At 42.3% G+C, this 16,864-nt stretch overlaps 1 protein-coding gene across 7 annotated transcripts in view; it reads left to right on the forward strand.

The window, feature by feature from the left end:
* Positions 1-14,807, forward strand: part of CNTN4 (contactin 4) — a 642,022-nt gene extending 627,215 nt beyond the window's left edge. For 4 of the 7 annotated variants that reach the window (XM_034775265.1, XM_034775266.1, XM_034775268.1 and 1 more), the window contains exons 19-24: positions 5,345-5,579; positions 6,128-6,243; positions 6,883-7,069; positions 7,857-7,969; positions 10,798-10,966; positions 12,914-14,807. In XM_034775265.1, the coding sequence (XP_034631156.1) occupies positions 5,345-5,579; positions 6,128-6,243; positions 6,883-7,069; positions 7,857-7,969; positions 10,798-10,966; positions 12,914-13,014 (921 nt within the window). In that variant the 3' untranslated portion in view covers positions 13,015-14,807. Of the gene's footprint in view, positions 1-5,344; positions 5,580-6,127; positions 6,244-6,882; positions 7,070-7,856; positions 7,970-10,797; positions 11,512-12,913 lie in introns of those variants that run through there. The other 3 variants (XM_034775263.1, XM_034775264.1, XM_034775267.1) reach the window with 2 other exon arrangements.
* The last annotated feature ends 2,057 nt before the right edge of the window (positions 14,808-16,864 follow it).

Raw genomic sequence — 16,864 nt, forward strand, 5'->3', positions numbered from 1 at the left:
AAAAAGGGGTAAACAGTGAGATGGCAAAATTTGCAGATGATACAAAATTACTAAAGATCTTTAAGATTGCAAAGAGCTACAAAAGGATCTCTCAAAACTGGGTGACTGGGCAACAAAATGGCAGATGACCTTTAATGTTGATAAATGCAAAGTAATGCACATTGGAAAACATAATCCCAACTATACATATAAAATGATGGGGTCTAAATTAGCTGTTACCACTCAAGAAAGAGATCTTGGAGTCATTGTGGATAGTTCTCTGAAAACATCCACTCAATGTGCAGCGGCAGTCAAAAAAGCGAACAGGATGCTGAGAATAATTAAGAAAGGGATAAATAATAGTACAGAAAATATCATGTTGCCTCTATATAAATCCATGGTAGGCCCACATCTTGAATACTGTGTGCAGATGTGGTCGCCTCATCTCAAAAAAGATATATTAGAATTGGAAAAGGTTCAGAAAAGGGCAACAAAAATGATTAGGGGTATGGAACAGCTTCCAAAGAGGAGAGATTAATAAGACTGTGACTTTTCAGCTTGAAAAAGAGACAGCTAAGGGGAGATATGATTGAGCTCTATAAAATCATGACTGGTATAGAGAAAGTAGATAAGGAAGTGTTGTTTACTACTTCTCATAACACAAGAACTAGGGGTCACCAAATGAAATTAATAGGCAGCAGGTTTAAAACAAATAAAAGGAATTATTTCTTCACACATCGCACAGTCAACCTGTGGAACTCCTTGCCAGAGGAAGTTGTGAAGGCCAAGACCATAACAGGGTTCAAAAAATAAATAGATAAATTCATGGAGGATAGGTCCATCAATGGCTATTAGCCAGGATGGGCAGGAATGGCATCCCTAGCCTCTGTTTGCCAGAAGCTGGGAATGAGCGACAGGGGATGGATCACTTGATGATTATCTGTTCTGTTCATTCCCTCTGGGGCACCTGGCATTGGCCATTGTCAGAAGACAGGATACTGGGCTAGATGGACCCTTGGTCTGACCCAGTAGGGCCACTCTTATGTAGTGTGCAGCACATGACTGATGCTGATCTGCTCACGCCGATTCTATCCCGTTGTATTTCCATTCTCCAGTGGAGATACTGTTGACTTACACCTGTGTATGTGAGCACAAGACCACATTTATTGAAAAGGTTCCTGCCTTCGATTCAATTGGACTAAAATCCAGCCTGTTCTTCCATGCCCATGGAAGCTCTCCAAGCAATGGAACTAATGCATATTTGTTGTGCAAGGTGGGTGGAGCTGGCTGTGAGTGGGCGGTGCAGGATGTGTGCACTACTGTGTGGCAGTGAGCTCAGCTCCACAATGACCCCTGCACATCAGCACCGACAATGGCAGAACACGGATGGGCTGAGCTAGAGGGAAGAGAGAGAAAGGATCCTTTTGTCCTCCACCCCAGGAAGCAGCTCCATGGCCTGGGGTCAGGAGGCAGGATTCCTCCACTCTTGGTCCTCTACATACCTGCCCATCATCTGATCTGGTTACTCAGGACAGCCACTGCACAGAGGATTAACCTTGGTGTATAAAATAAGTTTCAAGAGGCCAAATCCTGAGAGGTGCTGATTTGCTTGGTGAGTTGTGGGTGATTAGCGCCAGGCTGAAGGTGGCTGTAATGATAGCGTATCATATAGAACTTGCAATACCAGCTGATTTCAGTCTATCACAAAGCCGAGAGAAGAAGAAAACACAGATGAAAAATTCTTGAAGGCAATTGAGGGTGAAACATTCGTTGTTTGACTGCTCTTATTTTCATATTGTGGTACGATGGAGTGAGTTAAACTAGCCATTAACGTCACTAGATTTGATACTGCCCACACTCAGCACTTCTTTTGAGCACCCTGGCAGCTGTGAGTCACCAGAGGTATTTTTTAAGATTATTAAAAATCTGCAAATGTGTTTTTATCCTCGTTACATGGCTCAATGTGTTGAACCTTATCCTCCCTTGGACTAATTAGTTTCACTGTATCCCTTAAAGACACTCAATATACTTTTTTTTTTAAGTATTAGAGAGATGTCAAAAACATCATCCATGACTTTGAATCATGCTTTGCAAGTATCTTAGTTTAGGCTCCTCTAAAACGATCAGCACACAGTCATTTTCTTTTCTTTTTTAAAAAATCCATATAACACTGATTATGGAACATTCATTTAAAGTTACTTTTTTTTTTTTTACTCTGATATTCACAAAAAGCACACACTTAAGATCCATTGACTTTAGTGAGACTAAAGTACAATAATTGAGTACTCTCCTGTATAGGGATGCTTTTACTGACTTGGGGCTTTTACTGCTTATGTTCCTTTTCTAAGGTTAAAAATAGGAAGCTAGCCAATGGCAGCATGTACAAAAGTGACCTGAAGGGGACAAATCTCTTCTTCTAGATGCGATACATCATTTGCCTGCCATGACTTTTATGACATGTCCCTCACTGCTATATTACAGCTGTTAGTCTACTTCACGTTATACTCTTTGCCTGAAAACAAGCTACTTACCAGGCCCAGGAATTTGAAAACTGCCCACAGAGTAGCCAGAGGAGCACACAAGCTAATGCCTTGGATGGTTATAAAGTCAGAGAGCTGAATAGTAAATACACATGGTTGATGTCAGTTTATATAAACAATGGAGCCACATGTTAACTTAGAGATGCAGATGAGAAACTCACTGAAAACAAATGGGAGCTGTTCTGCGGATTTAATTTACCTGGGATATGCTACAGAGATAGGTGCTATCACAGGGCAGCCCTAAGGGTGTAGACACAGGGCTGGTGCAACCACTAGGTGAACTAGGCAGTTGCTTAGGGCGGCAAGTGGTTGGGGGCACCTGGGGCCGTCCTCAGGCATAGGCAGCCAGGTCAGGCACCTGAAAATTTGGGGCACCACTGGGTCTTAGTGTCCACCCCACTGGTTTTCCTGTCCCTGTTCTGACCCTTCCTGCAGGCTCTGAGTCTTCCTGGGAAGGGGATCTAGTAGTTAAAAGAGAAACAGTCTCCAGCCTGCCAGACCTATTAGTACAACACTGAAACTGTTAAAGAGCCATTCAAGGGGTAATGAAGACATTAAACAGGCATTTGCCAACTCCCAGATATCTACTGTCAGTTTCTGAATGTACTGACAAAAACAGTTGTGCATGACTGTAATATTTACTCAGAACATGTCAGTCTACAGGACCTAAGTTTAAAATTTGCTTTAAAAATATTTCATTAGTGAGTTGGTGAAGATTATAAAATCACATCTCTAAAAAAATCCTTGTATAGATTTTTAGATGCACAATCATCTTTAGCCTTAAATGCTTGGATCTTCAGACATATGGTTTTTTAAATAATTTTTTCAAAAGACCACCCTTATCTAAAATACACATTTTAATTACTATAGTAAAAAAACTTACTTCCAAAGTCTTCCTGTCCTTTCTGTCCAACCATTTCTCCCTTCACCCCATCTCCTCCCTCCCACCCCCATTGAAGGAAGCAACAACCCTTTGCTTCCAGATAGCTGGACAAAGAATTTCCCTTTCTTTACTTCTGACTACCTGATGAACTAGTTTTAAGCAAAATCAGTACCTTAGTAAGATATAAAATCCTTCGTTATGCCTAAAATCTTTGGAAACATATTTTTTAAAGTTGGTGAAATTTCATAAATGTGTGTATTGTTATGGAGATCACACACAGTAAATTAATGTTCCCCTTTTCTAAAAGCAATTAACACTGTTATGAATACACTAAACCTCTGTGACTGATTAATTTAAAATAATGTCTGTTTTAGTGAGTTAGTGTAGTAATCTGGAATGATTACTTTATGAAGGCTTAAGAGTACATTTAAAATATTAAATCAGCTTAGAAATACTGATTAAGAAAATGTAAAACAGAGACGAGCTGCATCATGGATTCCATAATATTTAATGGTGTATTCAGCAAGACAGCTGACTCACCCTTACTACAAAGTTTTTGCAAATAAATGTCTGACAAACTTCAGGGCATATCAAAAAACCTGTGACTGACATTTTTTATTCTCTAGTTTAGTGCTTTTCATTAGATACCTTCTGCATGTCCATTCTGCGTGAGGGAGAGGGTACAGGGGTCTCTGCAGGGAACTGTGACTCTCCGCCACTGTGAGGCGGGCTGGGCATCTTGTTATGCTTTCTGCCTTGTCCCCCCGCCCCTGCCGGGCTACAAGCTCAGGTTGCCGTCGGGCATAGGGGCACCAGTTTAATAATACTGCATTAAACTTGCAGGGGGCGGTGAGCCCCAGCCATGGAGGAGCTGGCGTGGTGCAGCGCAGGGGGGCAGGAGCCCTGCAAAGGCGGTGGCGCCACTAGCAGGGAGCAGCCGCGCCCCCCACCCCTCCTGCCCAGGCTGCGGCCTAGCGCCCCCCCAGGGGGTCCTGCAGACTGCAACAGATGCATGCGGGCAGAGGCCCCTGTGCGCCCCCCAGCTGCGTAGGGTGACCAGACAGCAAGTGTGAAAAATCGGGACGGGGGTGGGGGGTAATAGGAGCCTATATAAGAAAAAGACCCAAAAATCGGGACTGTCCCTATAAAATCGGGACATCTGGTCACCCTAGGCCTGCCCCCTCGCCACGCTCGGGCTCTGCGGCTCCCGGGCATGTGAGCTGCCGCCGGGGCGCGGGGCCGTGAGACTGCTCCTGGGAGCCGCAGAGCCCGAGCACAGTGAGGGGGGAGCCAGAGGGGTGCACAGGGTCTCTGCCCCCATGCATCTGCTGCAGGAGCCCTCAGAAGGCAGCTCCTCCCTGCCGAGCTGCTGCAGCGACCCAAGCCCGGCAAAGCTAGTGAGTGGACTTGGGGCGGAGGCCGCCGGGGTGGGGTGAGGAGGGGAGGGCTCGCGGGGGAGCTGTGCATCCTCCAGGGCAGTTCAGGGGGCAGGGAGAGGAACCTGGTCTGGGGAGCAGCCCCTGGGCACAGCTGGCCCCTGGGGTCTACAAAGTCTCGTTGGGATTTGCCCCTCGATGAACCGATGGCGGGGGAGGGGGTGTGCAAGGTGGAAGTTTCGCCTAGGGCGCAAAATATCCTTGCACCGGCTCTGGGTAGACAGTTGTGTCTGCAGGTATGATGTGGCTCAGAATGTTTTATACAGGAATTTCTATATGAATTTGAGGAGCTGCCTTGCAGATATTTGGCAATTAGATGCTCTGGCCTAATTATTAGCTGCTCCTACTGTAGAACCACTGTTGTTTCCTGTTTTGAATGGTGCCATTTATGAGGGGGTTTCTTAAAGGGAGCAAACTGAGAATGGAAAGCCTGCGAGAAGGAGAAATAAATCCAAGCAATACCTGACACTATTGATTATTCTGTATATGATCTGCCCTCCTTATAGACAGTGCCTGAAGAATTACAGAACGGAGGTGGCTTCGGTTACGTGGTGGCATTCCGACCCTTGGGCACAGTGAGCTGGATGCAGACTGTAGTAGCTTCTTCTGATGCCTCCAGATACGTGTTTCGAAATGAGAGCTTGCCGCCATTCACGCCCTATGAAGTTAAAGTGGGCGTGTACAACAATAAAGGGGAAGGTTCTTTTAGCCCTGTGACAGTCGTATATTCTGCAGAAGAAGGTACAGTAGGCTGCGCACTGCACTTTCTTCCTTTGCATTGTCTTGAAATCCGATGCATGAGGCATGCTGCTAACTGTTTTTGAAAGGGTTTAGTATCCCACGAGGACACATCCGTTGATATCTAATCCTTGCTCTGATTTATTATAAATGGTGAGTCACAACTAATTCTTTTGATCGTCATTAAAATAACATGAATCACAGTGAATTTTTTTGATATTAATGGGAACGTAATATGTAATCTTGAAAGAATTTAACTGAGATTTAACAGGAATTAATGTCTACTGATTAGAAAATGTTTCTCTTGTCCTAATACCAATACATAGTGTCCTGGTTTAAGTGCCCCCAATGACATCTGATTAATTATTACACATTGGCATAATGAAATCCTGCCTAGCCCTGACGGGTCACCATTTTGAATTTGAAACATTCTTTTTGGCTACCCAACCCCACTCTCTTCTAGTGAGAGGAGTAAACCCTGAAGTTTGTAGCAAAGTTAAGCATAGAACCTACACTAAGACCTTTTTTTCCCCCCCAAACTATACATATAGAACCCACCAGAGCTCCAACCAGCATCTTTGCCAAAAGCCTTTCTGCTTCGGACATTGAAGTTTATTGGGCCTCTCCACGTGAGAATCAGAGTAAAGGAAGGATACAGGGTTATGAGGTATGAGAATAAAATGTGATATCAGGCTGGAGCAGACTTAATACTGATCATAGCAATATATAATTGAAGGTCACCTAAACACTGCTTCTTACACATGCATCTGCTTGCTCACTGTTTTTCCCCATTGTACACTGGAATGTCTCTTTTTAAGGTACAAAGGAAAATATATATGTAATCCATGGTGACAATGGGTAGCAGTCTGTTGGGGGAGGGGGGAGGAATCTGCCTTCTCTAGGGCCTTGTGGAGACCATAGTAACCCGCAGTAAGTGCTGTTCAGTGGAAAATTGAGATCTATAAATTGTTTCATTTTCTCCATCTCAGAGTCCACTGAAGGTCAGAAGCATTGACCTCTGGGTTTATGAACATTTCCAGTTGTGGTCTTCTCTAAGATGGAGAGAATGGCAAGATTTACAGAGTGGAGCTGGAACATTGTCTTAATACGATTCTCACTTCCAGGATGGTGAATGGCCCTTTTCCATTTGACAGTAGTTAAGGGCATGTTATCCATAGAGATAAATTTTACATTATTAATCTCGGGATTTCACTTACTGCAGTACCATATCTACGGAGAATTAAGACAGGGATAGGCTCAATTACACTGAGTTAAGTAGGTAAATGTACATATTCTGTTTTTTCAGGTTAGATGTTGGAGACATGAAGATAAGGAAGAAAATGCTAGAAAAATCAGGACTATTGGTAATCGAACATCTACAAAAATCACTAATCTGAAAGGCAATGCATTATATCATTTAGCCGTCAAGGCATACAACACCGCAGGAACAGGACCCTCCAGTGCTACAGTCAATGTCACTACCAAAAAGCCACGTGAGTATTTATTGTGATAGATCATGATCTAACATTGGGATCCCAACAAGCACTTTCCTTGCTGGCATTTTCCAGGTCTTTCTCTAATTTGAAGATGCTGTGAGGTTTTTTTTTTTTTCTGTAGCTACGTTCTTCCTGCAAGAGCTTTGTGGGGTTGTTGTGGTGGGTTAGGTTTTTTTAAATGCTTCTGAAATCATTACTGTGCAGAAAAGTTAAACATTCATATCATCATTCAAGGTAGCTATCTCTTCTAGTCATACTCACATCAAGTAAGCAACAGAGTCCCTTTTCATTTATACCACTGTGTTGTGTAAGGGTATGTCTTCACTACCGGCCAGATCGGCGGGCAGCTATTGATCCAGCGGCGATCGATTTATCGCGACTAGTCTAGACACAATAAATCGATCCCTGAGAGCTCTCCCGTCGACTCCTGTACTCCAGCTCAGCGAGAGGTGCAGGCAGTGTAGACGGGGGAGTGGCAGCAGTCGACTCACTGTAGTGAAGACACCGCAGTAAGTCGATCTAAGTACGTCGACTTCAGCTAAGTTATTCACGTAGCTGAAGTTGCGTAACTTAGATCGATTCCCCCTCCCAGTGTAGACCAGGTCTAAGACCTGCTCTGACCTAGAACACAGACCTCGGTGCAACAGCTCATTAACTTACCAGAGCAGTAGGATTCTGTGGATGTTCAGCTACTATGGTGATGGAAGCCATATAAGTATTTAGATGGATTAAGCTAGAAAACATTGCTACTTAACCATATAATACTTTGTATATTTTAATATAGCACCGAGTCAACCTCCTGGAAACATCATATGGAATTCATCTGACTCCAAGATTATACTGAACTGGGATCAAGTTAAAGCACTGGATAATGAATCGGAAGTGAAAGGATACAAAGTGGGTAACTTCTTAGCATGGGCACATAGGACTGGTTATTTATCTGTATTAACTGTCTCTTGACAGTAGGCCTTTGATGATTCAACTCCCCTGGGATTTTCACATTGAGTTTTGGTTAAAGTGAACCTGTCCATGAATCCATGAAGCTGAGTTTAGAGTTTGGAATAAAACTCAAGAGGAGGGTGAACATACGGCCCGGTTTGGCCGGAACAGTCCCTTTTTTAAGCCCTGTCCTGATCATCAGTTGGCAAGAGCAAAGGAGCCAAAAAAGAGGGGTGCGACCCCTAGCGGGGCATGGAGGAACATCCCTGGATGTCTTGGGTGAGCGGCTCCGGCCAGGCCAGCCCCACACGGGCGGGGAGGGGGGAATGGCTCAGGTGAGTGGCAGGGGCCAAGGCGGGTGAGCAGCACGGGCTGAGGGGAGCGAGCAGTGCAGGCTGGCCCTGCATGGGCAGGCAGCTCAGGGTGACCCCACGCGAGCCAGGAGGCGGGTGAGGGGCTCGGGGGGGATCAACAGCGCAGGCTGAGGGGTGAGCAGCACGGCTTGGCGGCTCGGGGCCCGGCCCTATGCAGAGGGGGTTGGGGGTTGGGCCAGCGGCTGATGCCAGCCCCACACAGAGATGGAGGGCAGGGCTCGGGCCAGCCCCATGGGGTGTGGGAGGGCACTTTGGGCTAGCCCCAGGCAGTGTCCATTTTTCCTTTTTGGGAACTATGATCACCCTACCCAAGAGACTTTTGTGTTGTTTGCTCTCCTGACCCAAGCAGGAACAATGCTGTACACAGTTGCATAGCCCATTGTAACTATGTAGGGACATTCAGAAATAGATACAGAATCAACACATAGTGGGCTTGTTCTATAATTAGTAAAGGGCATTCACCTCCAGAGATTCCTATCTGTGCCAGAAGGAAAGAGATTTAAATTCTAGCCAAGGCTCTATGGGAGCTCCTCTGGCAGAAGTGGTGAATTTTCTAGGCTGTACTGGCCAGAGCCGACATGCTCAGCCAATCAGGGGTTGGGGGCAGCTTGCACACTATACCCCTGCCCTTGACAGACTTGCTCCCTGGGGCTCACCAGTGGCTGAAATATGCTCACTAATTGCAGCAGACACGTTAAAGTCCTTGTTTGATGGTTCAGCTTTGTTCATAAAGCAGAAGGAAGGAGGGTGTGAAGTCCCAGTTAGTAGCAATTTTGGTAGGGTATAAATTATAAGGAGAAAAATCTTGGGTAGAATTCAGTCCTAAAACTATGCCATGCTGCACAAGACCTTACTTTGGCCTGAGGAAAGCAGTGATGGCAATTTTGCTAGCAAGTTACATTGAGTTTCAAGCTCTGCAAACCTTTTGCAATGGAACCTGAAACCACGGAAAATGTTACGAAGTTTCAGGTTTTGTTAGGAACATGAAACTCAAGCCAGATTCATTTACATTCATGAACCTAGGCCAAGTTTCGTGCATGTCTGTGCTGATATTTGGCCAAATCTAGACCACGTTTTTGTATGGTCAAAACTTGTTTCCATCCAAATGCAGGCAAATCTCAGCAGTTTTGGCCAAGCTTCAGGTCACGTTTTTGAGTTCAAAATTCAACCAAAAGTCAGCCTGAAATGGTGGAAGAGAGGCCCTCGTGACCTTTCCAAAGCCGTCTCATCTAGTAGTGTGTCTTTTTTGTAGCTCCTCTTTTTCTTTTGTGTTACAGTTGTACAGCCACATTATTGCATTTATATGCAGAGAGCAAAACCACTTCTTTATTTCTGGAAATATGCTATATTGTGGCAGGGTTTATATTCTAAATAAGTTGAATTTCCAGATCTTAGGAAAAGAAAGAAGGTAAATCAAAGAAGCAATTTATTCTGTGAAGCTGCTTGTGACACTACATCAAATACGCCAGTCCAGTTTTCTGAAGCACTGTAATAAGATGTTATGACATCTCTAAATAAGCCACAGGATTTATTTTAGTTTGATCCTTAGTAAGGACTAAGGTGATACTGAATTGGATGTCTCTGGTGCCCAGAATTGAGAAAGGAGGCTTAGGGATCTTGCTAATTTAAGGAAAATCATATTCAGCTCCTTGCATTTAACAAGTATAAATTAAGGTGATCTAATGCTACTTTAGAGGAGGGTGAAGGAAGTATTTGCAGAGGAACTCAGTGATTCTGAATAAAGTTTATATGTGCCTGGTTAGCTCTTTGAATGGAAGGGTGATTTATGCCAGGCTCATCTGATCACACGCCACAGCAGAATCGCTTTTGTTTTTTATTTTCCAGTAGAAGTGCGCTTCCCTGCTTCTCCCAACAACCTAGTGAATAAAGAGCCCAGCAGCAGCACCTGTTCAGAACGATTTCTGATGGCTGACCCATAAATTAGATTGCCCTTTTGAAGCACACCTGCCTGGCTAAAACTGGCTGTGCTGGAGAGCTTCTGAAATTGCTCCAGCTGATGGGAAAATGAAGTTTAATCAAGCTGAGAGGCAGAGGTGCTCTGCCAGTTACAAGGGCCTCTGCTGAGTGTCATGTGGCTTTATGACAGGGCTACACATCTGAATTCCAACAAGAGCCGCGTTCTGCAAGCTCCCTCCATAGTTAGCCCTCAGTGCCCAGTGGCTTCACATCAGCACAAAGTGAAGAATTCACAAACGTGGCTTCCTAAAGCACCCATCAGGTTCAGATCAACACATCTGTGAAATCTGCTGTGCTTCTGATGATAATAGAGACAATTCTGTGCTCTAGGAAGGAAAAGATCAATAGTAAATCTTCAGGTTGTTATGGAGATGATCAGTTCTCTTTTCTCTCCCCCACCCACCCCCACCCTTTCTCCACTCCAATGTTTTACAGGTTTTATACAGATGGAACAGACAGAGTAGCACATCTGTAATTGAAACGAATAAAACATCTGTCGAGCTTTCTTTGCCTTTTGATGAAGATTACATCATAGAAATAAAGCCATTTAGTGATGGAGGCGATGGTAGCAGCAGCGAACAAATCCGAATTCCAAAGATATCAAGTAAGAATGTTGTCATTGTGCTTGTGTTTCCAGCCCACGGAGCATGGATTCTTAATGGATCAAGGGCCAACATTTTCAGATGGCATCCCGTTTTTTGCACACTAAAATTGAGCTGTTGGGGGCACCGTGGCTCACTTTGCATATGCAGAATATCAGTTGCAGCCCCAAAGAAAGGTTTTGTGCAAGCAAACTGGAGCGTTCAATCATAATGAAGGCAGGCTTCAAATTTGCCCAGTTCCGCATGTACGCAGATAGGTATGCTGAGAAACAATAAACCGGAGACGAGACTGAGCGACAGCACTCATATTCAAACCTGAACTTTCCCAGAATTTGTGGGCATTCAAACCCAAGGTTTAGGTTTGGCCCCTACTCAAGAATAAATGATATGCAATAGCATAGTAAAAAGGGTTATATTTCACTGAGTGTTTCTAGACTGACACTCTCAGGTTTTTTTTCATTTGTTATTACAGGTCTTGATAGTCTCTTCAATACACCTCTACACCGATATAACGGGAGCCAAAAAATCTTACCGCGTTATAGGTGAAACCGCGTTATATCGAACTTGCTTTGATCCGCCTGAGTCCGCAGCCTTGCCCCCTCGGAGCACTGCTTTACCGCATTATATCCGAATTCGTGTTATATCGGGTCGTGTTATATCGGGGTAGAGGTGTATATATATATATATATTGAATCTGTTGTTTCACTGCAATTTGTGATCAGAAAGTGTCCAGTATGAAGTGCAACAACTTATTAATTTATACTGTCGTGTTATATCAGTACTTCACTCTATGTTGTGTGCATATATACTTATTTAGGGAAGTGAGGCTTTATCTCCATGTAGAAGTTGATATTTTCATTTTCAATAGAGAAAGGAGTAGTTATTACAATGCACGGGTCTTATAAAATGTCTGTGTTCCACCTTCCCAAGTGATTTCCATGAGTGATGCTACAGCTGGCAAACTGATTTACTCAGGTGGGTGGGGGAGTTTATGGCCACGGGCCAAATCCTGCCATCATAACTCAGTCAAAACTCCCACTGAAATAGGATGGCAGGATTTGACACATACCATGGGAAAGTCAGGGGGAAAGCTCCAGGCCACCTGAGATGGCTGAAAGCCTCCAAGCAGGATCAGAGCTGATAGGGCAAGACAGCTGAAAGTTTAGGGAGGTGATGCTAGGCTGACTGTTTTTGCAGGTTCTTCAAGCCTGGCCCTGGCATAAATTTGTCAGAGGGGAGGGTGTTTATGGATGTTCTGAAGGGAATTTTTAAGACTGTCACTTTTGCTTGCAGTGTTTGATTAGGTTTGGATTTAAATCCAGATTGGTGGTTTTACTGGGAATCTTTCATATTTCTCAGAGTTCTGGATGCTATATTCACACTAATCCATTGTAAGGGCCTGGTTTTGCCCTTACTTACAGAGTAACTCCACTGCAGTCAGTAGAGTTACAGCAGTGTCAAAGGTAATAGGCTATGATTCTGATCTTATCTATGTAGATATGTACCTTGCTTATCAGGGCCGGCTCCAGGGTTTTGGCCACTCCAAGCAGCCAAAAAACAAAAAAAGCTGCGATCGCGATCTGCGGCGGCAATTCAGCGGGAGGTCCATCGCTCCAAGCAGGAGTGAGGGACCATCCCGAATTGGCGCCGAACAGCTGGACGTGCCGCCCCTCTCCGAAGTGGCCACCCCCAGCACCTGCTTGGTAAGCTGGTGCCTGGAACCGGCCCTGTTGCTTATACAAACAAGTCAGGAATCTAAGCGTCAGTCACAGAAAATCATAAGCTCAAAAGCCAGTAACACACATGCTATTTTTCTGTGTTTGTTACCCATTTGTGGTTTATTACCCATTTTGCTGTCGAATGCATTTTGGACTCCTCATGACAGGATTTAATGGCTGTGGGCTGAATCCTGCTCTCCTTACTGTTTCTTTTCTCTCTCCTTTTCTCAGATGCATATGCGAGAGGATCTGGTACTTCTACTTCAAATGCGTGTACGTTGTCAGCCATCAGCACAATAATGATATCCCTCACAGCTAGATCAAGTTTATGACAAAAATTACATAAAGGACTTCCTGTTTATAATATAAGCAACATTTAGCTAGTTGTTTTGAAGACACCCAGTACTAAGTAATATTGTTGTTCAAGTACATCTTACTACTGGAAAAAAAATGTTTTATGCTTCTTTAGGAATGGCATTATACAGTACTTCCTCAAAGCAAATATAGCTTTGTTTGAAGTTTCCTTGGAAACTCTGCAATGCACTGAAAACATCTGTAATATGATGTTACCAAAGCAGTTTACATATGTCCTTATATGCATATTTTTTATTATATATTTAGTGTTTTATAGAATTTTTTAAAGTTAACATATGATGTAGATATTAATTTTTCCTCTGCTATAAAATGCTACAGATAACACTATCATAAAAAATATTGTTTGGAATTTTTTCCTTTAAAACTGAGAGTTCAAAGTTGTTCTCAGTAAATTGGTTACAAATTGATTGTACAGTTTTGCAAGGGTACACATTGGGAGAACTGTTTAGGACTTGGTTCGTAACTCAAGGCAGCTGTATTTAAACGACAGTTATGATGGTTCCTAAGTAAAATCAAGTGCTTAAGATATTTTTTCATTTTGGATCAGATGAGTGTACAAGATAAACCTGAGATAACCTTCAAGAACAGCTACAGTCTTCAAAAATAAGTATGCAGATTTTTGTTCCTAGCCAATACTTTAACATCATATATTAAGCTTTCATTTTATTGTATTTAAGTAGCTTTGTCTTGATCATAATTAACATTAAATTGAACATTAAAGTTGATATTACATAGTCGTAATCTCTTCCTATAGTAACGTAGACCAAAAGTTACTGCAGCAAAAGAAGGACCAGATTCTGAGCTTAGTTACCTTGGTGTAATCCAAAGTAATGCCAGTTTAAATCAATTATTTTACTCTGGATTTACATCAAGGAAATTATAATCACAATATGCATGTCTTTAAGATTTAAAACTAATTCTGGGTTCCACTGTCTGAATATGTATTTCTTTTCAGTGTACATTTTAAATGTAATTCATAAATCTTCATAATTTAATAACAAAATTATGTTTTCTTATATAATCTCTTTTGAGTGTCGGTCATAAACTGAGTCTGACAGATGTGTCATGTTTCTAGTGAATAACTCTCTAAAGTACATTTTTCATATTAATTTGCAAAGTATCTTTGTGTGTATGGTCCCTCAATAGTTCTGTGCTAGGAAGTCTTTGTTTCTTTACAAACTCTTCATACAAATACGAAGTTTTAATAGAATCATATTGGAAAATGACAATATCAACAGCAAAATAACTCTTCTTGAGAAAAGGACTGTTTGTTACTATGGGATCGTTTTGTAAGTCCACTCAGCTGGATCAATGCTGGTAAAAAGGCAATGGAATTTTCTATAAAAATTTTCAAGTTTAAATGCGCTGCAGTGCTTTATTTTTTTTCCTGATAGCTTAAATTTGCCTGTAACTTGTCTTTTTGCTTACAAAATACTACAAGTTAACTTTTAAACCTTCTCAATATATTTATTCAGTAACTCATAATTGGGATTCCACTTGTGTAAAAGTCAGGGGTGTTAACCAGAGAAATATTGTCAATATTTCAAGCTGTGTTCCTTTCTTAGTTTGATATGGTTACTTCTATGTAAACACAAAAACAAAAAAACCCACAAAAACAAGAAAATGAAACAAACAAAAAAAAAGCCTATGTAGTTTTCGCCCCGGTGTAAATGATATTTATCGGTGATCTAGCAGATGTAATCTTTTTTTAAAGGTATTGGTAATAAATATTCTGTCATTTGTAAAGATACTGGTCTTTCAGGAGCATTTTTCCTAAATACCTGTTCATAATTTGAGACAAACTTCAGCACTGGTTATCTCGGATTGCCACTGACTTAAAAGTGGGAAGCAGTCCAACACAGAACTAAGGGGAGGCAGAGAAGTCTCTAGGCTTATTCTGCTTCCTACACTATTAAAAAAAAAAAGGGTATCTGATGAAGTTTGGATGATTCCAAACTCTTGTGTAGCTCTGTGACCTTTCAAAGCTTATGTAAACTAATATCATAGAGCCTTTACTGATGGAGAATCTCAGTTAGCATCTCATTTAGATATGGAAAAAAGAAACAGATGAGATGTTTATCTTCACAAACCCACTTAACACTTCTGACAGTTAAGGAGGAAGGACACAAGCTACAAAAGTTCAGCAAGTAGGAAGGAACTGCAGTACAGGTGCCCAGTTTGCTGATAACATTTGCAGATAGCGCAAATACAGTCCAGAGGATGAGTGCTTCTGGTGCCTGTGGGAATATTAATTCTGTACGTAAGGATAAGCTTTATCAAGATTCCTGCTGACTCTTGCTGTTACTGCTGAAATGTTCTTCTAAATGTTCATCCAATTCTAAGTTCTACACAATTCCAATGAACCTTCACCTGAAAGGCTGTTGCTTTGTGTTTTACAATGTACATCCGGGTAGTTAACAGGCGGACTGTGGGCCAAATCCGCTTTTGAACAGACCCCAAAATCTTTTTATTTACTTATTATTATTATTATTTTTTCCTGGAGTCTGGACCTTAACCAAGAAATTTGGACCTTGACAAAAAAGAATGGACTATCCCTGAATTTGATGCGCAGGGTGTCAAGAATGGTATATCCTCATTTATACTGCAAGGGTTCTCTTTGATTCAATACTAGAGAGGCTAACAGTTTCTTTGATATCGGTATTATCCTCAGTTTGTCAGTGCTGCTGGACTTAGGGTAATGGTAAATTGAAAATGGCATTAAAGTCATGAGTTGGCATTTATATGGCCCATACTGTGGTTTCATAAACTCAGTGTTCTGCTTGGGAACGTGATCTCTGGATCTAGATATGTGTTCTCACTGGATGCTGGGTGTTAAATTTAACAGTAAACAGACACTCCTCAAAAGGGTGTGGAGGGGAGTTAATTGCAGCCCTTATGTGGATTTAAAGAGGAGTCTCTATTGAACGGACCAAGCAAGAAGTCCAGGCAGAGCAACAGGCTATGCAAGCAAAGGTGCAAGATTTCCAGGAAGATCTTCCCAGTCTGATACTAGCTAGCTTACCACTCAGTCCAACATAGCTCTTCTTACAGACTCCAACTTTCCAGTGCTCAGTGAACAAGCAAGCAAGGAGAAATTGATCTGCACAAGCTTCCCCCCCATCACATATTTCCAGCAGAATGGTGTGGGGTCTGAATATCCCGCAGTATTACATTTCTAACATTGAATTTCAGGCACACCAGTGTGTGAAGACGATATGATTATAGCACTCCAATGACGCTGTACCTTTTCAAAGGAGCCAGGCTCCACTTTATGATCAAGAGAGCTTAAAAATCAAACGGCCTAGTAGTATATAACTCAATTCTAAATTTGCAATACTCAGTCAAGTTCAGAATTTAGTGGTAGGCATTCCCCGTGCTGACTCTCCAGCTGATGTTATCTCAGATATTTTTGTGTTGATGTATATGATGAATGTATTGGGTTTGTGTATCCGAATTGAAGACAAAATTTGTGTGAAGTATTCACTTGGGTGTCTAGCAGAAATGTACTGAACCTATTTGTAATTCAGAGCTAAAAACACTGGTATAAACAGGCTCAATATTTGCTTCAGCACAGTTGCAACCACCACGCCAGTGGTAAATTTGGCCCATCATCTCTGCCATATTACACGGTAAAGAGGCAGTAATCACTAAATGATAATAGTGCAATTAACCATGAATGTTATGAGTGTATTAGAAATTTTTCAGTGACTCAAATTACTGTCCTGTGGCTTAAATTGCTAAATGACAGGAAGGAATGAGTTACTAGAGAGTTGTTTTTTTGTTCTTTTTAAATAAATGGCTAGTCCC

The sequence above is a fragment of the Trachemys scripta genome, chromosome 7 (genome assembly GCF_013100865.1).
Source record: "Trachemys scripta elegans isolate TJP31775 chromosome 7, CAS_Tse_1.0, whole genome shotgun sequence".
NCBI lineage: Eukaryota > Metazoa > Chordata > Testudines > Emydidae > Trachemys > Trachemys scripta.